Genomic DNA, 27,169 nt, shown 5'->3' with positions numbered 1-27,169 from the left:
ATCACACTTGGGCTTCAAACCCTTCACCAGCTCCATTGCCCTTCTCTGGCACCGCTCCAGCACCTCAATGTCTCTCTTGTAGTGAGGGGCCCAGAGCTGAACACAGGATTCAAGGTGCGGCCTCACCAGTAGCCAGTGCAGGGGCACAATCCCTGCCCTGGCCCTGCTACCGCACTGCTGCTGATACAGGCCAGGATGCTGGTGGCCTTTCGGAGCTCCCGGGACACTGCTTACGAGCAGCTGTAGCGGTGAAGGCCGGTTTCTGAGGAGGCCTGAGCCACGCCGGCTACCGTACGAGGAAGGTGGTGCTGGGCGGAGCGGTTGAACGACTGCTGTGGCGCCATGGAGCGCCCGCTGCCTGTCGCCTTCTTCCTCCTTCTCTCCTTACTGCTGGTCCCCTTGGTACTCCTGGCGAGGAGGCGCCGCAGCCGGCGGACACCTCCCTTCAGCCTCCTGGTGGTGGCGGGCTCCGGTGAGTACGAGATACCGGTAGCGAAAGCGGGTGCAGGGACAGAGCAACGGCAGCTAGCTCCAGGAACTACAACTCCCGACATGCAGCGGGAGCCAGCGAGTCCCTCGCAGTGTGTCCTGGTGCATGCCGGGAGCTGTAGTCGCGGGCGCCGCTACCGCGGTGAGGGAAGGCCACTCCCTCACGTCGGCTGTCCCGGGGAGTCGGGTGCCCTCAGAGCCGCCACCTGCCTTTGGGGTTGTCAGAGTCAAAGAATGTTATAGAAGGACAGAGTTGTTTGGGTTGGAAGGGTTAAAGCTCTTCTGCCACAGGCAGGGACATCTCACACTAGAGCAGCTTGCTCCAAGCCCCTGTGTCCAACCTGGCCTTGAACACTGCCAGGGATGGGGCAGCCACAGCTTCTCTGGGCACCCTGTGCCAGCGCCTCAGCACCCTCACAGGGAAGAGCTTCTGCCTTAGATCTAACCTGAACTTGCCCTGTTTCGGTTTGAACCCATCACCCCTTGTCCTATCACTACAGTCCCTGATGAAGAGTCCCTCTGCAGCATCCTTGTACCCCTTTCAGACACTGGAAGCTGCTCTGAGGTCTCCACACAGCCTTCTCCTGATTTGAGTAACTGTTAAGCTTCACTTTTATTTGGAGCATTTTTGCCTGTATTTATGTTTGCTGATTGGGTCTCTGAGCTTTCCCTTTGGAAGGCCCATGCATGTCACCCAAGTCACTGGCAAATGTACTGACTAAACCAGATATGAGGCAGAGTGGTGCAACTGCTTGGTCTTCTGACAGAAAGTGATTGATGGCAATTCAGGGCAATGCTTTCCAAGTATCAGTACATCCCTTACATACCTGTCATTCTGTAATGATTTTACCCAAGACACCTTCCTCTGGTTTACTTGGGAGCTGCCACTGTTTCCAAGTCTGTCACCACACACTAAGGGGACACATCTACTCCTTGTTACCTCCCAAGAGTTGCAGGGCAACTCATTTGCCCCCCCCAAATTAAAACTACCATGAAAATTTGCCGTTGCCGTTCTGTGAAGACTCAGATGATTGCATTAAAACTTGCGAAACTTCAATAAATCATCACTCACAAAAGAATCCCAGCAGATGCTGCATGAACTTCTATGGGAAGGTGGCAAACTCTCACATCTAATGCAGCAACATAGTTCTAGCTGCTTGTAACCTGTTTGTCAGCCAAGAGTGCTTGGCTTATATAGCAAAGATCTCATAGGAGGTTGACACTGAGCAGCAGGCAGAATGCATTTAATTTACTATTTTGGTCTGCAACTTCCAGCAGAGTGAAAACCAACACATCCAGTAAAACTTATGCACATACTTTGGGGTGCAGTTTGATGATGAACTGATCCAGCCAAACAGACAGAAGGTGGGATGGCTCCACTTTACCTACACAACCAGTTTTCCCTTTCCCACTGTTACAGGCACTCCTGGAGCACCAGTCCAGGAAACAAAACTGACCAAAACCAACCTGAAAAACCACCCTGCTCCAAAAACCTACAAACACAATACACCCTCCCCTTCTCCCCAGGTCAATGCCTCTTTATCTGCCTGAACAAAGTGAGCTTGCAGTTAAAAGGGTGTCAGCACCCATTCAGGGTTAAAGCACTTGGCTGGAGCTGGGCTGTTTCTTCTGCCAGCACTCAGCTCTTACATTGGCTTACCTGCAGAGTGAATTTGCTGCCCACTTAATTTCAGAGTTATGAGTTGGGGTAGCACAGCCCCTGCTCTTGCAGGTCATAGGACTTAACACTGAATGGGGTCAGTGGGAGTTATGCTTCCATGGCACATAGTTCTGAGCTGGATCCTGACCACCTTCATTTTGATCACTGCACCAGAGTATGGCTTTTGAGTATGGACTACAGTATAACTCTTTGCCCAGATGTTTTTGCAGGACAGTACATTGAACACAAATGTCATACTTCTGTGGATCCTGGTTCAATCTTACTTAACTGAAAAACTTCCATTAATACAGTCTTGGGGTAAAGGTTGGATTTGATGATCTTAAAGGTCTTTTCCAACCTGGCTGATTCTGTGATTCAGTGGGAGCTGAACTGCCTTCATGTTAAACACTCTCAAGCATCCTGTAATTGAATCCTCTACTCTCAGGGGAGTGTCACTGATAATAGTAGCACTAATGAGTTTTAAATGGAAAAGTGTCTGACTCAGCTGAAGAAATTGAAAGTTACAACACTTCTCATACACTAACTGCAGTTTACTTTGTTTTTACAGGTGGGCACACCACAGAAATCCTGAGGCTACTGAGCTGTTTGTCAGAATCATACTCTCCCAGACATTATGTTTTTGCAGACTCAGACACGATGAGTGAAGCTAAAATACGTTCTTTTGAACAAAAAAGGGCTGAAACATTCTCCACTTCCCAGGTAACTTGTTAAAGATGCTTTTGTACAGTAGAATGATCTTAACATGTAATTCTAATTCAAGATAATTTCAAAGTGATTCTTTAAAATTATATTTTTAATACCAGCAAGTGCTTTGGATTTTCAAGGTATTGAGAATCACTTGCACTAAAGCTCAACTAAAGGTGCCATTCTGTACATATTGCTTTGTACCATTCTAAAAGTGAACTAAACAAACATGATTAATGCTGTACTAAAGAGACACTGAAAATGAAAGTAAATACACCTAAAACAGCAAATGCCATTCTTGCTACCAGTTTTCACTTTCTCTTAGATGGTTTTTACCACCTGTTAACATGTTAATCCCATTTAAATCAATGGGAGAACATAACTGTAGTGAAAATGGCTGTACAAGAAAAGCATGTTGGAAATAACTACCTTTTAATGTTGTAAACCAGCTAGCCAAGCACTATTTGGAGTTATAAAAATACTGGGTCAGGAATACGGTGGGTTTTTTTAACTTTCTTTAATTTTAGTTTGGCATTTCCCTCAGTGACATAACGTATTTTTTAAAGAAATTATATCTACAATTTTTTCCCTAAGAAAACCTCAGTTGAAATTGTATTACTTGTGTGTTTTTAAAATTAAGCTTTAGTTACATATACTTTAGAAGTATACAATACCTCTTCATGTCAGATAGTTCTTTGGTTGATGACCTGAGCAAACACTGAACTCCTAGAAAGAATAAAAATATCATGAAAATATCCTCTTTATCTCTTTTATCAGATACGTTCTTGCTTTAGCTAGTTTGCTGTATGATTAACAGACAGCAGTATAACTGGTGACTTGAAATGTCATCTGATGCCCAGTGAAGCTAATAGAAAGTTTGTAACTTTGCTTAGAAATGGGAATAAGTACAATGGGAATGAACTACAGAAATCTTAGTCCTTTTGAACAAGTAGTACAACACACAATAAATTATTTATGTGGTACTGAATTCATATGGTGCATGTTGTCTTCAGCAGCACTACTGGGACAAAACATTGTAGTACCAATGATTTGCAGAACAAACCCTTTTAATGTAAACCTGAGGTGAGCAATAAAGCTCACATAGGAAGGATGTTTGTAACTTTGTTTACCCCACTTCCAGCCTTGGATGATGAAGTACAAGCAGCTGAATCCAGTGGGATGACTTTGTTTCAAATGGAACGTGGCAGTTCTTTTTCTCATCATGCAACAGGGATGAAAGTTTAGTAAAGTGACCACAGGTATTTCCTGTTCAGAGGAATCTGGTTTTGGTGATAAGCCATTCACACACTCATGTAAAAAATTTCCAGCCCTACATTATAAAATATATTAAAAATACATATTTTGACTATTAAAAGATTATGCAGTTTTCTACTAGTTCACTTAGTTGTGCTAAGCAGCTTCCTTTATACCCCTTCCAACTGCTAACAGATCACGTTGTTATATTTTCCTTCAGCCTTAAAAGCCAGAGGAACATTTTTGGCTGCATCTGATTCTGTTCTCTGGATAACAGATGCTCATTTTCCCTTGATCATTTTTTTTTTCCCACTGGGCAAAAGTATCTAGAGTGGAAATGGAAGGCAAATTTGGGGAAGTAAAGGCCACATGGCTATAACATACATTTGCTAACTTTCAGAGTGTGCTTTTGAGTAGTATAAGGTTTAGCACTGGGGATACTGGAGACCATCAAGCATTTCAAAATCATGTGCTTCCTGCAGCTTTGAATAAACAAAAGGAAAAAGTCGGAAGAGCTTCAACACATTCCCTTCCTCATCTTGTCAAGGAATTAAAACCTTACAGAACTAAGGAAAAAAACATAGTAATGACCTAAGAGAAAAATCAAATACTTCTCTTTGATCTGTGGTCTGCTGTAAAAGCTACAGTACTTAGGGAGAAGGAAGGGAAGCCAGAATGAGCATCTTGCTTGCAAGAAGCAAAATGTTGCACCTCTACCCACTAAGTCTCTTGGAAAAAAAAACATAAAATCCAGAATGGCTCCTAAGAAAAGGCTCTGCTCCTACTGGCACTTGCATCTGTTCTTTGCTGCCCTCTCAGCCTATAACCACAACTATTCTACATGGATGCTCCCAGAGCTGTTAGTCAGGAAACCTGCTATGCTCAGCATAGAGAACCTGCTTCAGCTCCTGCTGTCCTACTCTAACAGCAGAAAGGCAACTTGCTGGTTGACAACATGAATTCTTCACTGGGTCATATACCCCCATTTCTTATGTCTGAGATGAGCAACAGGATTAACTAACCTTTACATAATGCTCGTTTGACGATGTGTTTTCAGTTTTATATATTCCTCAGCATGAAAACAAACTACATAAAGTACAAATAAACCCAGTTTATTTGCAAGCATTTCAGTACATTCAGTTGAGCATGTTATGTTATGATAATTCACAGCAGAGGCAGTTTTACACCAATTTTTCCTTGCATGCTTGCAAAACAACAGTATTTAACTATGATGAAGAAAATCACATCAGATTTTCTTGGCAAATACTGTTTAACACCATTCTTACAGTGAAAGGAGCATCTGAATAGTGCCACCAGAGCTTAATCTGCTTAAAAGTACCTTATCATACACCTATTTCTTGAAGTACTGAATACTATGCAAGGGTCTAAACTCCACTTACGGCATTGCTTTTATCACTTGAACTCTTCCAAAGCTTTAAAAAGAAGAGGCAGTGATAACCAGAATCCTGTGGAATGGGGAGCAGGGGGCATGTTTGGTTTTCCATATTCTGTTGTCAGACTAATGCAATCAAGAGTTTCAACACCTGTAAAAAAATATAAATCAACCAGTTCATAACATCCAGTAATGCCTTCCAGTATCACAGCAATTAAAGAACCTGGTCACAATGAAACAGGATCATTCCAAGAGAAAATTAACGTTATATTCTGCATGAAGTGACATGGTGCCCATTGTCCAGATAGAAACAGTAAGTCAGCATCAATGAACAAGTACACTGCAGCCATTATATTTGTCTTTCATTTAAACAATCACACATCCCATTGGCATCAGGACTACCTTCTGATATAGCAGTAGTTTTTCAGTGTAGTTCCTCTGCATCGACGTAAAAGCCATCTGCAAAGAATGCAGGAAGCCCAACTACTGTGAACTGCCTACAGCATTCTGAGACAAAAAAAACCGTGTTTTACACACGATGAATAAACTCTACTGTTTCCTAGGGAAAGAACAAAGAAAGCTATTTCTTAAACTTATTTTTTATTTCATGATAAGATATCCTTCCCTGTTTCTTATGCAAATATTTGAATACGCATCTTATCTATCTTTTCACTGCTCATTGAGTCCTCATTTAATGGTTAGTGTTATTTGCTGTTACATTCTTAATAGTATGCACTGGACGTTAGCTAAGAAAAGTTGTTACGTTTTCTGCTGTGTAAATCCACAAGGAATTTAAATAGGCAAAAGAGAGTCAAGTCACTCTGTTCGGATCAGATCTAGATTTGTGTCTCGGTGACCACGAGGTGGGGCACTACGTTAACATACTGTGGGAGAAGCTGCTCTAGCCGAGTTTGTTAAGTTAGGAATGTTTTAAAGGAATGTGAGAAGAGATTGAAAACCAGATAGATAGTTCTAGTATTTCATTTTACTTTCTGCCACGACTGCTAAGCACTGAATAAGGCGTTGAAGAAAAGGCTTCATAGCCAAACATTTCCAAACTAGATTTAAAACAAAAAGTTGGCACAGAGAGATGTAATAACTCTAGAGAAGGAGCAACAACAGCCTTAGAAAAATAACAGCTCAGTTTATCATGCTCTCTTCCAGTTCACCCTCGATCGCATTCCCAGAAGCCGTGAGGTTCGGCAGTCTTGGACCTCCTCTGTGGTAACAACACTATATTCCATGCTTTACTCCCTTCCTTTGACCTACAGACGGAAACCAGATTTGGTAGGTAATTTTAACTTATTGGGAGCTTGCTATTCTATATAATAAAAGGATTTGGAATAGCAGGACTGTATCTCATATGTATACTTAAATTTACAGTTCACAGGAAAAGTATGTTATGAATGTAAAATTAAAGCCAAGAGAGCTATAGCAGCAATATACCAAGAGAGAACAGGTTGCACTGCCAGAGAGTTAGAGTAGCAAATACCAGTTTCCCCTCTCTCAAAGACTGCAGGCAATGTCAGAGTGTCACTCCCTTGTTAATACTGGAAGAGCTAACACAAACCGGATTGCAGGTTCTTGATAATATCTCTTCAGGATTGCAACAGCACAAACTGTGCCTGAAAGCCTGGTAATCCTGTTGGCTGTCTTGCTCCTGAAAAGGTATGACCACTCAGGAGCAGGCAGAAACCCATACAGATTCAGTTCTTGTGCTTACAAGGACTTCTCGACTGTATGTGTAGTTACACCCACAGAAGGTATTTGTAAGCAGACTTGTTTTAGCTCTCTGTGAACTGTATGGCTAATCCTAAAGAGGCTCTTTATATTCGTGATACTTTGACTGTTTAGAGTAACTGGTGTGAATAATTTGATGTCATTGGCTTCAGTAGTACTGCTTTGGTTCCTATCAGATCAAAACCTACTTGCTGGAATCTTCAGAGCAGTTTAGCATGCAGGAAAACAGAAGGAGCTTTCTGCATTTCTTGTTTTTCAAGCCTATTCTGAAGACTGGAGATAAAATTGGGAGGGAGGAGGTGGCTTACTATGCTTTTCACAGTGATTGTAATTGGGGTAAGAGAAGGGAATAATAAAGGGGCGTTTACAATGACATCATTAGAGCAAATGCAAGTAACATGTTTAGAAATCACTTTTTCTAAAAATGGGTTTTGGTTACTATCAATATTTTTTAACATACTATAGCAAAAAATCTGGCAAAATCACACTGTGTAGCTTAATCTATCGCCAAAGTGGCAACAGGACTCAGGGATTAAAATGCCACATATCATCAGTGAAAAGATTCTGTGTGGTATGTGAAGTAACTGGTAATATTGAATTGCCTTTAGAAGAAAAGGCCTGTGGTGAATTGCAGCTTCCCCTGCTCTTGGCAAAACGCAATGCTTCATAGTTAAAAACACACAACAGAAAGGATGGGATAAATGCTGACGTTTATAGGACTCATCTATAATTTCTGGCACAGAAGTCAACAGCCAAGTTTAGAATAAGCAGAGTATTACATCATCCTGAGAGCTTCCTATTTTTAAACAGTAAAGATTATGGGTGCTGTACACTTTCAGTCTTGGCAACTGTTGTTTAAGTGGAGGAGGGAAAGACAAATCTGAGTTACTTGTAAGTCATTTGTATGTATGAGTGATTCCCAAAGCTTTACACTTGCTTTTAGGCTTGTCAAAAATGTGTGCAGGTTTGAAGCCTTCTCCAGACATCCAAAAGCTAGAGAAAGGCAGAAATGTTGCAGTTTTCAAGGAATGCAGGACAAAAGAAGTACTGCAAAGAAAGCCCTAAACCATTACTTCCACAAAGGCAAGATTTGGAGCAAATAGGCTTAGGCTGGCATAACTAGCATACCTGTGGAGCCAAAAGAACTGTAAAGGGGAAACAGTAAACCTAGCTGCACAGGAGTTACTTTATATCTGCTTATTTACATGAGCACTGTGTCCCCTTTGTATCTCCCATTGATCTTCTGGCAAAGTTTCTTAGTTTGCATGAGAAATCAGTTCTAGCTAAACCTTCTTCAAGATAGTGAGTTCAGAAAGAGCTGAGCAACTTCCAGGAGACCTTTGCTGTCTTGCAGGACTTGACCCGTACTTGAAATGGACCCACAGGGAGTTTAAAGAAATGTAAAAGTTAGCTTAGTTGTTCAGTTTGAGATCATCTTCAAGAGGCCCATTTCTGAGTTACAGACATCTGCTTTCTGCAAGTTAAGTCCCTTTAGAGATATTAAACCAAAATAACAAGATGTCAGAAGTCATGATCAGCTTGTTTTCCTATAGCTAAGGACTATAGGAATATAGGTGTTACAGTGGTTTGCAGGCACACGTATGCTGGGCAAACTTAGGTAAGCTTCCTATGCAAAGGCCTAAAATTCCAGGAAAGAAAGACTTGTAGGCCAGCACACTTTGCCTACACCTTCCTTTCCCCAGAAAAACTTTTAAAACCATCAGTTGCAGACAGATTTAATAGGTAGTCATAGCCTCAAAGACTGCAAATTCATAACATGAAAACAGCTGGTCAGAGAAGACTTACTGCTTTCACTGAAAGTCTGAGAAGAAACGTAAAACCAGAATAAGATGCTAGAAGATCTACTGTCTAGGGAAATATGCAAATTACACCAATTTAGTTACAGAAAATTAGACAAGACAGATTTTTCACAAAGACAGTTACTGAATGTTGTATAGACTACTTGATGTCCACAGAATAAACTAATGTTACAGCCTTCCTATAATATGGATTAAGTCAGTAAGCAGAGGAAACCAATCTCCAGTTCTTCTGCTGCTTACAGAACTATTGTCATTGTCTGTAGACTGACTTGCAAACCCTGAAACCACATCTTCAGGTGACTTAGTCCTTAGGTTGTATTTGACAAAAGGGGATTATTCCAGTCATTCTTGCACACCTGAAATTCAAACTGAAAACAAGGAACATGTGGGTACCATGCAGCAGAAAGCTGTACAGAGATTGCATCCAGTCCTTGTTTTCATTTCAGCAATAGATGGGCTGCAAATGGATAGCTACAATAATCTGGTCTGTGATTTGCTCCCCTTTAATATAATGAAATTTCACTTAGAACTGTGCCAAAATGCTGCAGAAGGCTCCCCTCATTAGTGGGCTGCACATCCTGGACCCCTAGGACCAGACTTAGTTTGCTTTTCTGGGAAAAGTTCTCAGCAGTTCCTACTGCCTTAGTGCTCTGCAGAGCCTGAAATAAGCAGACTTTTTCAGATCACTGCTATTTGGGAAAACCTGGGTTAAATCAGGCAAAGAAGGCAGTCCTTCCAGAATAGGGCCTCCTTCCTATGGTAAGGTCATAGTAAGTAGTTTATATTTGCACAGCAAGTACAGCAAGGTCTGCTGTCTCCTTCCCCACCAGCTGTCAGCTGAGTGAGTTTCTCCTTAAACTTCTTTCTAGAAGCCTGAAACCTGCTCATCTAACAGGCTACCAGTTCTTCTATGCCTGCCCATCCCATCACACATGCTTGGTCCCCTTACTGGTTAAATTCACTGCAGCAAGCTTCTAGAGTTGGTGCAGAAGTGTTCACACAGTAAGCTATATGAAAGGGGATCATTATTTCCTTTAGCTAAGTTTTTCCATTCTTTGTGCCCTGCCCACAGATGTCTTTATTTCATAGCACTTTAACAAATGACTAGCACAAATAGTAAGTTATTGTCCCTTATATCACAGTTCTTATTAGAACTTTGTGGAAAGCTACAAAAGCTGGGTAGTGGCATTTTTTCCTCTATTCACTCCATGACAAGTGAACTTTGTATAATGCAGTATTAAGACTATCTGGTGCATTCTTTCGTATGCTGAATCTTTCCCCACTATTTGCAATTTTTTTGACCAGATTGACAACATGTCTGATCTACTCTTGTTCTTCTAGGATCAAAACAGTCAAAAGAAGCAAGAATAAGAACATTGGCTTAAAACCTCCAGTAATTCAAATCATTTAGTCTAAAAAAGGAAACAAAAGCCCTTGAAATTTAGCTTCTCAGTGTTAATGAAAATATGAGGCTTATTCACCCCTCCTCTACTACCTTGTATGCTGTGTACAGCTACCCTGCAGCCACAATGTGAAATTACCTTTTGCTGAACACAGATAAACATCTTAAACTATCCACATTGGTTACTTTAAAACTAGGTTACTGCTCTGCTCTTTCTGTGACTGCCAGTTAGACATGCCTGTAGACACTGCATTTCAGAGGGAGGACAAAAGTAGCAGTAAAGATGAACTGAGAGCTTAGATTTAGGCAGAGGTTAAACTAAAGACTATTCAGACTTAATTCATCAGCTCTCAGATTCACTGTGAGCCTAATGAATACCCTGGTCACATTTCCATTTATAAAGCATGGTTTCAAGACTGTTTAGTCTTGCTACAGCTGACCACTGAACCAGGCCACTGCTGTCAGTCAGATACAGATTTCTAATACCTCTAGATTTTGCACTGTGAAGACATTTCAGACAGGTATTTGATGTGGATTCTCACTATATCAACTGCAGTGATTAGGCAGTAGACTCAAAGATGTTTACATAGCTAAAATTGGTATTTTTTATGTAACCTAAAATATTGCAGTCAAGCTCTAGTTAAGTGAGTATTTCACTAATGAAAGACACATTGAGATTTGCAGTTAAAGGCTGGTTTTAGGCCACAAGTAGTAATATGTATGATTATATTTAACAGTCTTTTGACTTGACTTTTCCTTCCAAGTAGAGGCAGGCTACTATACTAAGCAGTACTTTTTGGTATCAGGAGATAAGCCATTATTTTAAATAGGCTCTAAAAGTTTCTATGGCACTTCTCATGGTGCTCTGACTTTATGTGCACATGGTGCACTTTAGTCAGGTTCAGACTCAGCCAAGGTGACACTTAAATCAACTGCTTGCTGAAAGTACTAGTTAGTACCTAGTGATTGTAGCTACACATGTATCTACAATTTCAGTAGCTACAGTAGCTACAATTTCACTCATATAGCAAAAGCCTTTCACTGAATTTGTTTATGACCACCTTTTTCATCCACACAAAGTCAAATTCCCTTTTTAATAATTTATCAGCAGCAATAAACCACAGACCCAATCCATGGTCATGCAGGTAGGGAGTTAGTTTATTCTCTAGCCTGCATCTGTCTTCATAATCTTGTTTTTTAACCAAGCTTCTATCCACCTCCCACAGTTAATCACAAGACTCACTGGTACCACTATTTCTTGACACAAACTTCTGGCAGAGCTCATGATGTTTGGTTGCTCCCACTGGCCGTGTGGGTGTTAATGTTTTAATAACCAACACTTAACATTCTTACAGACTTGACCATTAGCATCACTTTCATACCTATCATTATTTTCAATGCACTAGTTCTGTGTTTTGCAGTTTACATTTGGCAACTAGGGTGGGGAGTGTGCTGATGGAAACTACCCCACTCCAGAGACCTTTTAATCCCAATGACAGACCTGCCACCTTTCATCTGAGATGCAGAGCAGTTAAGTAGGGTGCCTAAGGTTAGCTTCATCAAAAAGAAATACATAAATAAGTCAAGCCTACATGTTTCTTTATGCGTTCAAATCTAGATTCTCTTCCTTCACTAAGTCATTGCCTAACTTCTGAGGCTCTTAATGACCCCGGTTATCTGCCTTTTCATCAGTAAAGCCCCCAGGCATACTCAGAACCAGACCTGAGCTGTTTAAGTGTCAAATATCCAGATGCACAGCCTGAGCTCTGCTGAAGTACAGAAACTAGGAGTTTCCCTCACTACTTGGCATGTGGACACTGATCCAAATCACATCAGTTGGGCCTCTTTTCTTGTCTCTTGCCCGAGGACACTTGGTAAGACTGGGTCAGACCACTAAGTGCCTACAAGGCAGACAAGACAATGGCTAGTGCTGTTACAATTAAATTCTGTTGTTAAGTCTAGTTCCTGGTGGCTTTGTGGAAGCTCTGCTTTTCTCCCATAGGAAAATCTACGAGGTAGGATTTTCGTCTTCCTTGTCTTTCAGGAGAGCATTTATAAAATAAGAGCTACAGAAACAAGAGAGTTGGTGATGCTTCCCAGCATATTTAATTATATGATGAAAATAATAATACTCCAAAGTAAAGCAATGCACATTAGAAACCCAACTGCACATGTGCTGATTAAAGTCCTCACTATTCCACTTCTCTCTTCCCCATTCTGGCATTCACTGATCTTATTTATCCTGGTTAAGAAATCTGCCTGTAGGACCGCACATGTCTGTGCTTGTTTTGAAGAGCACCTTGCCTGCTGTGTGTACTGTATGATGGCAACAACAGGAACTGTGCCAACAAGATGCACTGAAGCATATCAGAAAGGTTTTCATGGCAATGCTACAAGCTACAGATGATAGTTGCTGACCAGCCTGAACACAAACTGTTGCTATAGAACACTATCTTCTTGCATTCCTGATGAGTCAAGCGATTTAGACAGTAGAGGATAAAAGTGTACCCAAATACAAATCAATTCTACCTTAATTACCCATTTACATCAGACTACACATCTAGGTATTCTTTGTCCCAGGCTGTATTCTGCAGGGAAGTTCAAGCAGCAAAGAGGGTGTGAAGTTCTAGGTGGTTTTATATACAGCCTTGTGGAGGGAAGTGAACTGGATAAGATCTTCACTCTTCAAAAAGAACAAGGCAGTAGGTAATGTAATGACCTTTATATTGTTTGAACAGAACCTGAAGTTCTTCTTTCTCCCTACCAGTTGCAGTAATAAGGAATTGTTGGAAAAGGTTCCTGCTTTTTTATTTTTAAGCCATAAAAAAAACATTAGCAATTGTAAGCTAGCATTCCTTGAGGTTCAAAACTTGAATTCTCAGACATGCTAGACAACCAAAAGCTTTAACAAGAACACTCCCTTCCACATGCTCAAGTGTTGGAGCTAAGGAGAAATCCCTCTCCCAGATCCTCAGAATTCTCTTGGTTTTCTGATTACCAAATAAATTTATATTCCCTAGAAGAGACCTTGCTTCTGTCCTAACTGCAGTACCTCCCTGAGGGATGAAAAATGTATCTCTTGAAACCTTTTAGAGTTATCCATTTATAGCAAAAAAAAAGTTTCTCTTTGTTTGCCATGCAGGCTTAAGCTGTGATCCAAGTTACCAGCAGAAATCGTTCCTTGATGGATATGCCCTGCTATGTCTGAGCATATTTAAAACCCTAAATCTATTCAAAAGAAAAGAACATGTACATTTTCTCTTACTCGCAGAACATGATACTGAAACAAAGAGCATGCGAATAAAAGCAGTACTCTCCATACCTGGAGATCTTCACTGAGAAGGAGATGCAGGAATTGTGATGCACCCTCTGTGATGAGTAAACTGTTTTCCCAGTGCTAAAGTAGAAAACATTGATGTGAGAAAAAGTTAAGTGCTATGCCCCAAGTCCCATGGTGAGTCCACAGCAGAAGTGAGAGTACAACCCTGGTTTCTTAACTCTCCAGGCTTGCATTTTGGTTATGAGCTCATAAGGTAAATCTGCTTACAACTAAAATTGGTATTTGTTCACTGATGCTTTTGTTAGCTCAGTTTGACAGTTACAGTATTAAGAAAGCAGGTCCCACAGCTGCAGGGCTGTAATGCCTGAGTGCTGTTCAGGCTACACTGAACACTCAGGGGAACTAGGACCTTGAGAATCACAGGTATGAAATGGGAACAGCTGAATCCAAGAAGCCAGATTACAGCTGCCTTTGTAAGTAGCACTCTGCTTCTGTAGGGGAAGGGAAAGTATGTTCAGCTGGATACTTCACCTCAGTGTGTAGTAAGATAATACTGAAATTCAAGCAAGGCTTGATGAGCTCATGAGATGCTGTGATTTACATAGTAGAATACAAATGAATTCCTTGCAGATTCTCTCAATGCCACAGAACAGTCAAGATCCCCCCCAGCAAAACAAGAAACACATCAATAAACCCATTTCTTATTGCACTCTGAAATCATCAAAGACAATAAATACCTCCAGTGTCAAAACTCCTAGCTCCTACCTGATGAATACAGGAGTCCAGGTTTTTGCTTCTAAATGAAGCCTTTCAATTGTAGCTCAGATTGGTTTCCCACTTCCTCTCTTCCCTACTGTCTTCTTTTTTTTTATCCCCTTTCTTTTTCCTTCCTTAAAATATCAGGAAGAGCTATTCAAATCTCTTTGACTTTTCTGACCAATCTCAGAGATATCTTCTGGGCTTTCATATCTTTACAGGCTGAACAGTTCCTTTTTGTTCCCAAATATTAAATAGCCATTGAAACGAAGTATTTATCATCAACAAAAGCTGAGTTTGAGCAATCCATCAAAACCACAAAATTATTAATAAATTACAGGCACACTTTTGTTCCTGAGAAGCAGAAAATACCTAATTGGGCTTTTCCCCAGCACTGGGCAAAAGTAGGTCTGTTTTCTTGCCTAGATGTACAAAGATAATGCACTTAACCCAGCTTGGGTCAGTTTCATACCATTCTGCTTGCCTTTGCCTCTTTTAGTGATTCTCCATCACTACCATCTAGTCCCATATTCTTACCTCCAGTTATTTAGCAGTGTGAGGAAGGAAGCTTGAGCAGTGTCTTGAACATACTCCAAGAGACAGTTTCATAGGCAACAAGCAATGCAGTCTTCAGTTCTCAAGTGTGCACCACCCTACAGCAGCAGTAATCAACACCCCCAACCCTAGAAAGCTGGGCAGCTTTTCTGCTTTTCTCCAGGTGGAAAAGGCCAATCCCTGTGGAATTCATTAAGGAGAAGAGCAGGTGTCAACAGTTTATTATGCAAAACAAATCTCCCATGAGTTTTCCACTTTCTCCTAAGTTTTGGGGGACTGATGCTGTCCTCCAATCATTGTAATTGGGGAACATAAGCAGGACTCAAGTATCTGTTCATTAAAGATACACAGCAAATGTATGTTTACATATCGCTGAGGAAAACTGCATGTTTTTGGCTTTACTCATTTTGTTTCAACCACTAGCCTGACATTTAATCCCAGTGAAGCTGTGAGCTATGCTTTCAGTGTTTGAGCTGGTAAATGTCACTCTACTACAGTGCTGCATTCACCAACTCTAAAGCAGCTTTTATCAGCAGCAGTGCCATGTGCCAGTGTTCCCAGTATGCCAGACTGCTGGCTTAGTTTGTTTTCTTTCAACAGTGGTAGAAAATATCTGAAACAGAAAAGCAACAACTACCCCATTTTAATAGGAACATGATTAATATGTAATTAGGGAGTCACCAAGTATAAATGTTGTATTCTGATCCTTTACTTTTAAACCTCCATTAATATACAGTTTTATTGTACCGTTGAAAAGTCATTATATTGACTTGGTAGAGGATTTTAATATGCAGGATTTAGTTTCTAGACCTAGCAGTGGAGGTGAATGCAAATGGTGCAGAGACCTGCAGTACTGCCTTCTGGAATAATTCCTTACAGCTTGTTGGCAACAAAGTCAGATAGCCCAGTGACCAAGAAAATCCTTGGGCAGCTCAGAAGGTCACAGAGGCTCCTTCTTTCCCTTTCTGCTGCCTCACCACAGAAGGCCGAACCAAATAAACTAGAGATCTGTGGAGACATATCTCATGCAATGCAAATATTCTACAGGCAGCCTTGTAGCTAAAGTAAATACATACTAGGAAATGCTTACCCTCAATAGCTGGTTGACCTTGTAGAGGCCCTGGTCCCTTCTTGCCCAAGAGGTGGTTGCTTTTTCTCCACAGCATACTAATGATTCCCTGAGAGATGTATTCTGCTGCAGGGGAAGAAACAAAACCTTTGGTCTTTTCAAGGTGAAAAACACCAATACTCCAAAATGTACTTTTGAGTAGTGTTTGAGATTCACTCGTAGGACAGCTCATCTCCTTTCATGTGTTTAAGGGTGAATATAGATGATTCAGTTCCTTTCCACCATCAACAAATTTGTATACTGGAAGGAGCTGAACAGCAGCGTTTCTAGCTTACAGATTCCACAAAGGTTCCTCATCTTATGATGTACACACTTGTTGTCTCAGGATTTTCCCCTGTATCCCTTGATGACTGTATGATACTGTATTCCAAGCAGCAGGAATGCTGGTCTCCCTTCCTGCTGACAATGTGAGAGGGAGCAAGTAGGACTGCTCAGACCAAATTTTTGGAGGGGAACTGCCACTACAGCACGTGAGCAACTGCACCATTTCTAGGTACAACATGTCTCTAGACACACACAGAAAGCTAACTGAAGGTTAATTTTTAATGATCACAACCCCAAATTCAGATAGGGATCTATTTGTCTGGTGGCTTCAGTAGGTTTATACCGGTCTCTTTCAGGGGACAGTTCCTAAACCCAAACTTTCTAAAATAGGAACATCTATAGTCAGAGTATTTTATGGGCATTTTGCATACAGAGGTCCTGTAGAGTCCCATCCATTTTGTCTCTTTTGAACTGGTATGTGTGGAATGGGAAAGAGCAGAGGACATGAGTTATGATAAGATCATGGTTTCTAAGAGATGCCTAGTCCATAATTTTCCTGGTTCTTTTTCCTGCATACAGTTACTCTTCTATGAATCCAAGGGATTGAGAAGCAGCTTACAAGTTACAGTCAGTAGAAGGTATAAATTGAGTGCATCATATCAGAATCTTGATATAGTAAAGGTGTTTTATTATCATTTCAATTTTTATTATTGCTTTTCTGTTTTGCACCTCAACAAAGTAGTAACAGCAACTTCATGTTGCCTTCAGAGCTACATACAGAGTCACAGCTAGACCCAATTACTATTCTTTAATTACATGAACTTTACTTAGTTTGGAATTCATGCTAGCATTTACCTTTGTGTGTGCATCTAGAGACAGGAATACCAAATACCAGACAGACTGGAGCCCCTGGCAAAGCTTAATAAAGGGAGGGGAAAGTAGGATGAAGTGTTCCGCACAGTGGCTTAATAAAGACCATGAATGTAATACTTCAGCCTCTGGGCTGAGGAGGATGTAGGATGTCTGCCTGACCTAACTCGTATCTGTGACTGATATGTTTTTGTATCAGACTATGAAGAGTAAGGGACTGATGTCAAACTCTCACCTTGCTCTTAAACAAGTGGGTTGAGCTTTCAGACTAGATGGAAGCTGAAAGAGTGCAGAGCTGTATGAGTCCAGACAGTGGAAGAGTGGCTGGGAACAAGGATGCAGAGGGAAACAAATACCAGAGATGACAAAGAATACCAGGGGAGAGAGGATGGGTAGGATACATCTCAGGCTACAGAGACACACTGAAATGGAAGATACTTAGGAAAGGACAGGGGAGAGGACTAATGCAACAGAAAAAGGACTTGGGGAGCAATGAGTATGAAACAATATTCATACTTCAGGTAGCTCTACTAAAGGAAAGGGAAAGAAGAGTTTCTGTTTAGCAGCAATGCACATTTCTGTCTGTTCAAGCTGATTTTTAGTCTGAAATCAGGAGTCAGACTGAATTATTTAATTCACTAGTAAAAACCAGTAGTAAATCACTTTGTTGGACTGTTTTTGTGCTTCTTATGCGCTTGCCTAAAGAGATGCTGCAGCAGGGACCCTGATGGGTTTTGCCTGCAAACACAGAACATTCCAATTTGATTCCTATGCCTATGTTTACGCTACAGTAACAAATGCAATTACAAACAGAGGTACCTAAACATGCCTTCATTTAGGTATCAGTAGTCAAGTACCAGTAACACAATCAACATCAGTGCACATTAATCAAATTTGGCAAGAAATAGGGTCATGATCTTCTGAAAGAAGGCTTTCTTTCCACATAACCCCCAGCTGTGCAGCAAACCGCTGATTACATGGTAGCAGTTAAATTTAGTACGAAATTCTTTGCCTGAAACCAGTTTGGATACCCAAGAAGAGTGCCTTAACACACCCTGCTTCAAACCTGCTTTTAAGCAATTTGTGTGTTTGTTTCCCAATGTCTAGAACTGGAAAACCACTTTCTATTACTGTTAACATTTATAAGTGAATTTGAGCTTATCTGCTACAAGGACATGACATGTATTTGCCAAAACACCTTCCTTCTGTATGCTTGTTCTTCTGTAATAGTGTTTACTAAAAGCAAAACAAATGCAGTCGTGCACATCAGTTAGTAGATTCTGATGAAGGTCCTAAGTCATCAGCACATTTTTGCTGAACTCCTGTGTGTTTTACTGACTTAAGCCAAAGTTCAAGAGGTTTATAACCAGATCCCAGCTTTAGTAATCCTAATTAAACTTCTTTGGCCCTAAGCTGTGCACAAATCTTGTTAGTGATACAACACAAAGCTGTGAGTGAGATTAGAAGCTGTTTAAGCTGTATACGCCTGAGTCAAGACTTTTGCTTCCTTCATAGACATGAACTGATTAACTGCATCCTCTGAGAGCTCTTCTCCTCCTCAGTGTGTAAAGATGATCTTTTTCAGCAGCTACTTTGAAATAATATCTTTTGTTTGCCCCATTCCTCCCATTTCTCTTCATATTCATATGCCCCTTTTGTGCTTTCAGATATCCTTGGAAATATTTTGATTGTAAGTGGAATGTGACATGAATGCACACACTTCATTCTTCACCCTATGAAAAAAACTCACATTTTACTTGTGTAACATGTTTCATCTCTTTTAGATATTGTGCAATGGACCAGGAACATGTGTTCCTGTCTGTATATCTGCTCTTCTCCTTGGGCTTCTAGGAATAAAGAGAGCAATCATTGTGTATGTAGAGAGCATCTGCCGCGTGGAAACTTTATCCCTCTCTGGGAAGATTCTGTACTACTTTTCAGATTATTTCATTGTTCAGTGGCCTGATCTAAAGGAAAAGTATCCCAAGTCAATATATCTTGGTCGAATAGTGTAACCATGGAAGACAAGCTTTCCCTAACACAAACTCTGCAAGCTCCTCGCTGAAGAAATAAATTCCTGTAGTATTTTTTTTCCGAAGGATTCCTGTTAAAAAATGAGGCTGGTGCTGGAGAAGGAGACAATAATAAAGATTTAAGTACATTTAAGTACATTTTTGTGTCGTTGTTTTCCTTGCCATTGTGTAGTTCTGTTCACCAATACCCCATAATGCCCTTAAGTCTGTGCCGTCTCTGTTTTCATCTAGTTTTCCTGCTATGTGAATGGCAATTTTTGTCTACAAATAAATATGGGAATTTGTATGAATGTAACATTTCCTGTAAGGAAACGTCGTGTAGTTTTCTAAATTGTAAGAAACAAAGTCTTGTTCTAGCACAACAGCCTTTATTTCCTGTATGCTAGCAGTGAAGTCCCTAGTGAATCCTTAGAGGATAAAGGAAACAGTTATATTAAGTTGGCTTCATGACAGTTTGTACTCCACAGTCTTCCAAAACCCCCAAAGCATTAAACCAGTGTAATTTTTCCTCTGGGCTTGTCAAAGCTGTCCTTATAATCTGTAGTGCATCTTTTGGAAGCTGTTGCTCACTTCTAAGGTAGATAAAAAGGTGACAAGTGTCATGCTACAGGCACAGTACTTTAAAGACAATTTAAGAAGTACTTTTTTCAAACCAAACATGCAAAAAAATCTTTAGCAGGTTTACATCATAAGGAGAAAATCATCGCTTGAGAAAACTGAACTGGTTCAGGCTCTACCATATTACTGTCAGTAATAGGGGAAGGAAGAGTGTTTTCCTCTCTTTTCCTGATAGAGTGAATTTGAATTTATATCCTGTTTTCTCATTTTAAGCACCTTCCTTTCAGCAGTAAAATATGCACTTCAAATTTTGTCATGGAAAATGGTATTCTGTACATTGGAACCACTTCTAAAAGGTATTTGTTGGAACAAAGTGTGCAAAAGTCTACTTCAGCATTTCACATTCATCTGGCAAAATGTAACGTTCCACACGGTTCCACCTGTACAGCAATATAAACACATCTGTCATCTGTACACACACACAGGTCTCTGTGTCTGGCTACATATACAATGCAAATGTATGTGTATGTATATATGTCAGACACATACAAAGCCAAAAGCCCAAAGAGGAATAGAAGTGCTCTACAGCCTGACTGTGGTGAAGCTGACAGCAGCTCCTCGTGCTGCCACAGAACTAGACTCATGCGCTGAAGCCTTTCCTCAGTCAGATGTGGGAACGTTGCAGCAGCTATTCTGGTAGGGAATTTAGCTGAACAGGAATGGTGGTTCCTGCTGTCAGGAGAGGAATAGTCTGCTTTATGCAGGAAGTCATTAGAAATCATCAGAAAACAGGAGGAGAAAACTACTGTCGTGACATTGCGAGGCCCTGTGGGGAAGCCAGCCATCATAACCTGCCCAACAGGCTTAATAATCTTCAGCAGAAGTGGAGTGCCTTGATGTGGTCACGTGTGAGTTCAGAACAGGGAGTTTCTGTGGCTTTTAACCTCGATTATGCCTGAGATTAAAGAGCAGTTAAAAGGTTAAGACTATGTGAGAAAGGCTCCCTGTGCATGTTCATGCCCAGGTCCTTGAAAACGACCTAGCAGAAGCAAATCTGATGTGAGGAATATCTGAAGTGAGGACTTACTTATCAGAACTTTCTGCACCGTTGCAGATAGTTTGGTATATTTGAGATACACTGGAATTTATTATGGCTAATAGTAGTTTATTTTAGATAAGTGCTCTCTCCACTGAATCTTGCTTTGAATCTTGTTTTGCAAGGGAACTAGAGTAGAGGGGAATGAGGGCAGAGGCAGCCTCTTCCTCTGCTCCAGGGAAGGGACAACAGCAAAGGATCAATGCCCCAAGGCTTGGAGAAGTATAAGAAGAGAAAGGCAGTGAATGGATCCATTCATGCATCACATCCCGTGCCTGAATAGGCCGCTGGCCTGGCAGCCAGGCAGGCTCCTGGACTGCTCATAAACACAGCCAAGGCTCAAACGGTGCCCAGTTCACATGCTGCTGCTGTTCAGAGCACAGCAGAACATAGCCCATCCTGCTCTTGTTTTATACATTGATGGAAACATTGCTGGCTGCTCGGTTCCTCCCTTAAAGCCCTGCTCAGGGCAGGATTTTGGGTTTTGGTGAGCTTTCAAACTGTGGGTTCATAAACTTTGTGTCTGCCTTTAAACAAGGGGGAGTCCCAGGGACTTTCTTCCACCCATCACTTGCATGGCAATGACTCCTGCTCCAGAAAAGCACTTGCCTGTCCAGACTTGTAACCTCCCATGGAAATGCTCTGAAGATAATAGTAGGTTTCTTCATAAGAAGCTGCTCTGAAAAGCTGAACTGCTCCAGGCCGTCTGATACGGAGGAATCTAGTTTTCAAGGACTTGGGAAGACTTTTCCCCCTCTCCTTCACTGCCAACCTTTTGAGGGAGCAAAGCCAAGAGAATCTCTGCCTGTGTTCCCCCAACAGCAGGTTCTTTACTCTGGTCACAAGTTAAAATAGCACATATAAAATGATATTTTTCAGCCAGATAATCAGTGAGAGAGTGGGACTATACCCATTTCCTTGTATTTGTTGCTGTTTTCCTTACTGGTTACTGGCTTAAGTGCCAATTTGAGTTAAGGACACTTATTTTCCAGCGGTTTATGATTACTCTTTGCAAGTGAAAACTTGGATTAGAAATTACCCAGAAGTCTGTGTAGTTGAAGCAGCATCAACAGGAGAGCTCAGGAACAACCTAGATCTGACCAAAGCCATCAACAAAATGTTGTGTCTCAACCACAGGGAACAGAACACACAAAAGAGTCCCTGGCTTGAATTCTCTTAAAGGAAGCTTTGTTATCAACAACATTGGCTTTTCCTTTAAAAGATTATCTCAGATAACTGCTGGTTCTCTCCAAAAGCCCAGTGGAGTAAAATGCTGAAGTAAAGTAGCGTTTTGTTACTGAGTAGCTCTTTTGTTTTTAGTAGGTGGGTACAACCAAACTTTCATTGTTCTAGGGGAAAACTGCATTCTTCCTGCTCCCAGCATGGAACAGAAAACCTGGCGCTCCCAGGGTCTATCCAGAGACTCTGGGATTGCCAGCTGGATTCCTTAGGTTTAGATTCTTGGGGTTTGCTATGTCTTGTTTTTTCCCTTAAATATTGACATTGAGGCAAACACATTTGGGCTATGTACATGAGGGATGTTTGGAGTGAAATATATTATCTCTTTTTTCCCCATTTCCAAAAGAGGAAAACATTGTATGTTACAGATTGAAAGAAAAATAGGGAAGAAACATATTCTTAAGAGAAACAAATACAACTTCATGGAAATATCATCATCAATATTGACAAAGATTCAGAAGAGAACAGAAGGCATCCAGAAATTCCTTTCCCATATCCTAGCCTGGAAGCCAAATTCTAAGTGAGTTTTAGTTTTGAGGTTATTTTCTCCAGTTATGCATCGGTTGACAGAAAGTGAATATTCAGAGTTACTTCTCTTTTGACCTGGTTGTTGTCTAGTGGAGAATATTGCATGTACAGTAAAAACCAGGCTCATGTTATGTGAGCAAAGGAGGAAAGGAAGATAAAGGGGAGTGCCAGTTGGACTGTCATAAAGTAATGATATGAGAAGGTTGCCTCTTTATAAGAACAGCTGAGAAGTTTATTCTCAAGTTGTGCCAGAAGAAAGCTAAACAGAGTGATATGAAAGCTAAACACACTGGCCTACTTTCAGCCACTGATTATAATGTCTTATAACACCACAGTGACCATTCCAGTACAGTGATGCTGTTCTGTAACATTGACCATTTTAGAGATAGAAATGCAAATCATGCTGTAAAGCAAAAGGATCCTCCTATGTAAGGGGCCACAGAGCAGAAACCAACCTGGTAAGACCATCTTTTCCATCCTTTTTTCACTCCCAAATGAGCTTATCAGTGTGCTTTAGCGGATGTGCTATCACAAACCACATCCAAGCAGCTGCCTGCTTGGATGGCACAGTAAAGACAGCAGGATACATGGAAGAGAGTCTCAGAGACAGGTAAGCAGCAGCACTTACACAAAACATTTGCTTGATTCACACATGGCACAATCCAGTTGAACACATTTTTGCCTCACACTTCAGTCCTTGGCAAAGAGCACTAAAGGCTTGCTACCACCATTTCTCTCTAAGGACACTGAGACATACCTCCTGCATTTTTGTGATGGAAATGAAAGGTTTTAACAGACCCTTGCTAGATGCCTTCATGGTTGCCCAAACACATTGCACACACAGTACTTGATGTCCCCTTCAAATCATGTTTGTGCTGGCTTGCCCTGTACTGATCAGACCTGAAATGAAGTCAGCATGGTAGGCTATGGAGTTACAGTACTGCAGCATATACAAGCTGCTGTTCTTACACTGCTTTTATTTCCTCTTTAAAAGAACATCTGCCCTCACAACTGGAAACACTGGCAATACACACAAGCATACAAGGACTGTAGCCATGGCCATCCCATTTGCTCCTGCTAGTTTGCAGGGGTGAGCTGTGCTTAGTGAAAGCCTGACATAGACCATGGCTAGGTTGTGCACTCAACAGCAATAAGCAGTTTCACATTTAACTGTGCCAGTGGTAAGCTTTAACCATGTGTGTATCTATAAAAAGATGTATTTGTTGATTCATAGCATCAGTTTTACACATACGTTGTGTTATCTCTGTTCATAGCTGAGGAACAAAGCTAAACAAGATGTTTGACATGTTTGTTATTCGCTAACCAGAGAGAGATGGGGACAGTAGTAATATTTAGCAGCCAAAAATGGGGGAAGTGAGGGGTTTTGCAAGGATCATTTCATGTTTCAAACAACTTATAGCACTTTATCAATTCAGATTTTATGCATATTAAACAAGTTGTTGTAAATAGATGCTTCATGATTAGTAGCACAGACGCTAGTCCAGTGTTAGAATTTATGATTCTAATATGATTCATGGTAGAATCTATGATTCTATTCCCAGATCTTTTCTGCTGTTTCATTCAGAATGTTTTATTCGGGGTTTGCATGGCTTATTTGGATTTGTTTTGTTTGAGAGGGGGCATTTGGAGGGGGATTTTGCAGGTTGTTTTGTTTTCATACAGGAATCAAGTATTCCTGACTATGCAGCTGGAGGAACTTTTGGAAGGTACTGGATTTACACTCAGAGATTCGGTATAAACTTCAGAAAGAGGGAAGAGAATACTCACAAAGAGATGAAGCTGGCCTTGCACTATGCAGCAGCTATGTTTTGAAGGAGTCCATAGCACAAAGTTACAGTATGTCTTTCATTTTCTACCAACATTTAAGGAGTCTTTTAAACCATGCAGTGAAGGGTTGTGCAAAATCCTGACCCTTCTGTGCACTAGTACACAGTGTGTTCTTAACATCAAAACCCCCTCTACTTAGTTTAAGACAGCGTAGCTATTTGTAATGTTACATCAACTGCCACATCTGCTCAGTTAGCATTACTGTAAAGTCTACTTTCAGCTGCCAGTAGTTTGGCAATTAGTGTTTCCTACTTTATTGTTATACAGTGCAATTGAACTCCACTGCTTTTCATTTATGATCCAGCTTGGGATGGCAGGTGACACCGAAATGAACGTCCTAACCTCCAATTCAGTGGCTTAAAAGATATCTCCCCAGCATGCACTGCCAAGATGAAACCCAGAAATCACTATTCAGCAGCAGTAAACAGGGCCTGGTTTTTGCAGGCAACCCTCTGTGAAAAGAAGCAAGCTGGAATCACGATTAATAGAGTTTTTGTATGCATGCTGCAGTAATGCTGCAGTGTTTGTAAAGAGGTACTTCAGTGGTATCATAACAGATCTACATTAATGTTTGTAAGGATTCCTTTAAGAAGTGATCTGGCTGCCAAAGGGTACACAAGTCAGGTTTTGCAGTGTAGTTAGATACAAATAGGTAACTATAGGATTATTGGTGTAAGGATCTCCACTCTCACTTGCAGACAGAAGTTGGCCACTGACAAGCAAAGGTAGTTATCCCAGAGCACAACCACTATTCTGAGCATGTTCTTGATTTAATCCCAGCCCTGAGGTAATGCCTGAAAATCTTCATCTTATCTCTTCCTTAAATAACATGAATGGGGTTGGAATAGGAAGGCTGAAGAAGTACAGAGAGAGGTGCTTCCATGTAGCATACTGCTTTGGAAAGACTGAACAGATAATTCTGAGTGGAGGGAAATTATTACTGCTTCTTGCCCCCCTTTTTCATGTTTATTGAAGATTCAGAATATAAACCACGAAGCAATTTACTGGTCTGTAATGCTGAACTGTGACAGAATGAATATTCCTAGGATACTATGCCCATTTGCCAAGCTTTTCCTCGGAAGTTTATTATATAAGGCATACAGAAAATCAAGTTGCCTCTGTTTAGTTACAGTTTTTAACCTCCATAACTAGAATCTTCCTTTGTGTTAACAATACCAGTACTTTCTATGAGCATGCAGCTGTTGCTTGGCCCCACTGTGGACCTGTGTCAACAGAGAAGACACATGGGAGAACTGCAGGTACAGAGCAGCACCATCCCCAGTACAACATGTACTACTGGGTAAGCACAGCCAGCACACACGAAGTACGTATTAGTATCATGGAGTTTTAAACAATGGGCATTGCTTGCATTAAACCTTAAATAACTACTTTACACAGTAAATCATCCAGTTTGGGAGGGAAGGGGAGAAAGGAAAAAAAAAAAAGACTTCTCCACAGCACAAAAAATCCCTAACAAACCCCAACTCAAAACCACCCCAAGAAAAAAAAACCCACACTCAGCATCTTTTGGAATGCCTGAAGTTTTGTGGGATGCAATACGAGCATAAAATGGACAAGATTAATGATCTGGGATAAAGTGGCTCAAACCCTCAGGATTCTGCATTCTGGTACAGTCTCATTTATCTGAGCATCAGCTATTGTAATTCCCTTCTCTCCCCCCCACCCCAAGTCTGAATCACATCCTGTGACATCTACTGAAGTACATTAGCAGTGACACAGACGATTTGAAGCCTCTCTTATTCAGACAGATTGGGGATCCTAACTGCTGTAATAGCAGAGTCTCTGTGGCGTGGTAGCCAGCCTCTGGCTAAATGCCACTGTATCTCAGCTAGTCACTCATCATGTGCAACACTCAGCAGCCTTCTCTCCTCTGCACCATTTCAGTCCCAAATAACCCGAAAAAGCACTCTGAACATCACTTGCTGTGTGTTATTCCGCTCTTGAAATTACCTGAACTTCTAAGTAAACCTTTACCATGGAAGTTCAAAGAAGAAGAATGAGCCAAAGTTAACAAAAATGCAAACCCCATCGCCTTATTCATAGGTGTCAGTATGGTTTATTTTGCATTTGGTATCTAAATAAATACGTTTGAATAAGGCAACATGAAGTTGCATAAAAAGTTACCACATACTAATTTAAATGCATTCTGTTCTGAAGTTATTACTGAGGAACACGATGGAGGATGAAGAGAAAATTGCTTAAACACAGCATTCCTTGAAAGACATGAATTTATCCAGACTCTGTTAGGAGCTGCACTCAAATACAAGCAAGGAAAACATGCGCAACTGGCACAGAAATCAAGATCTGGGATTCGGGCAGGGAGCTAAATTGTTAAAATCTATCTCAGATCATGCTGAGCAGGCATCAACCAAATGGTAACTGTAATAGCTTCTGTCCACATCCTGGAGAGCCAGAAATTGCCTCTTCAAAATATATGTATGTGGAAAGGTATATTTCATGTGTGTATACATATGGAAAGTTAAAAAGCGCTGGCTAAAAAAACTGGAATTACGAAAGCATAAAGTATTA

General features: G+C 40.9%; 1 protein-coding gene across 1 annotated transcript; it reads left to right on the top strand.

Annotated features, from left to right (window-relative positions):
• Positions 1–307: 307 nt before the first annotated feature.
• Positions 308–19,480, top strand: ALG14 (ALG14 UDP-N-acetylglucosaminyltransferase subunit). Its single transcript, XM_031046760.1, has 4 exons — positions 308–472; positions 2,718–2,869; positions 6,666–6,788; positions 19,102–19,480. The coding sequence occupies exons 1-4, from the start codon at positions 343–345 to the stop codon at positions 19,330–19,332; spliced, it is 636 nt and encodes a 211-aa protein (XP_030902620.1). The 5' UTR covers positions 308–342; the 3' UTR covers positions 19,333–19,480.
• Positions 19,481–27,169: the final 7,689 nt, after the last annotated feature.

This window comes from Melopsittacus undulatus, chromosome 6 (genome assembly GCF_012275295.1).
Source record: "Melopsittacus undulatus isolate bMelUnd1 chromosome 6, bMelUnd1.mat.Z, whole genome shotgun sequence".
NCBI lineage: Eukaryota > Metazoa > Chordata > Aves > Psittaciformes > Psittaculidae > Melopsittacus > Melopsittacus undulatus.
The sequence above is the reverse complement of the archived record's forward strand: the minus strand, read 5'-3'. Positions and strand labels throughout refer to the sequence as shown.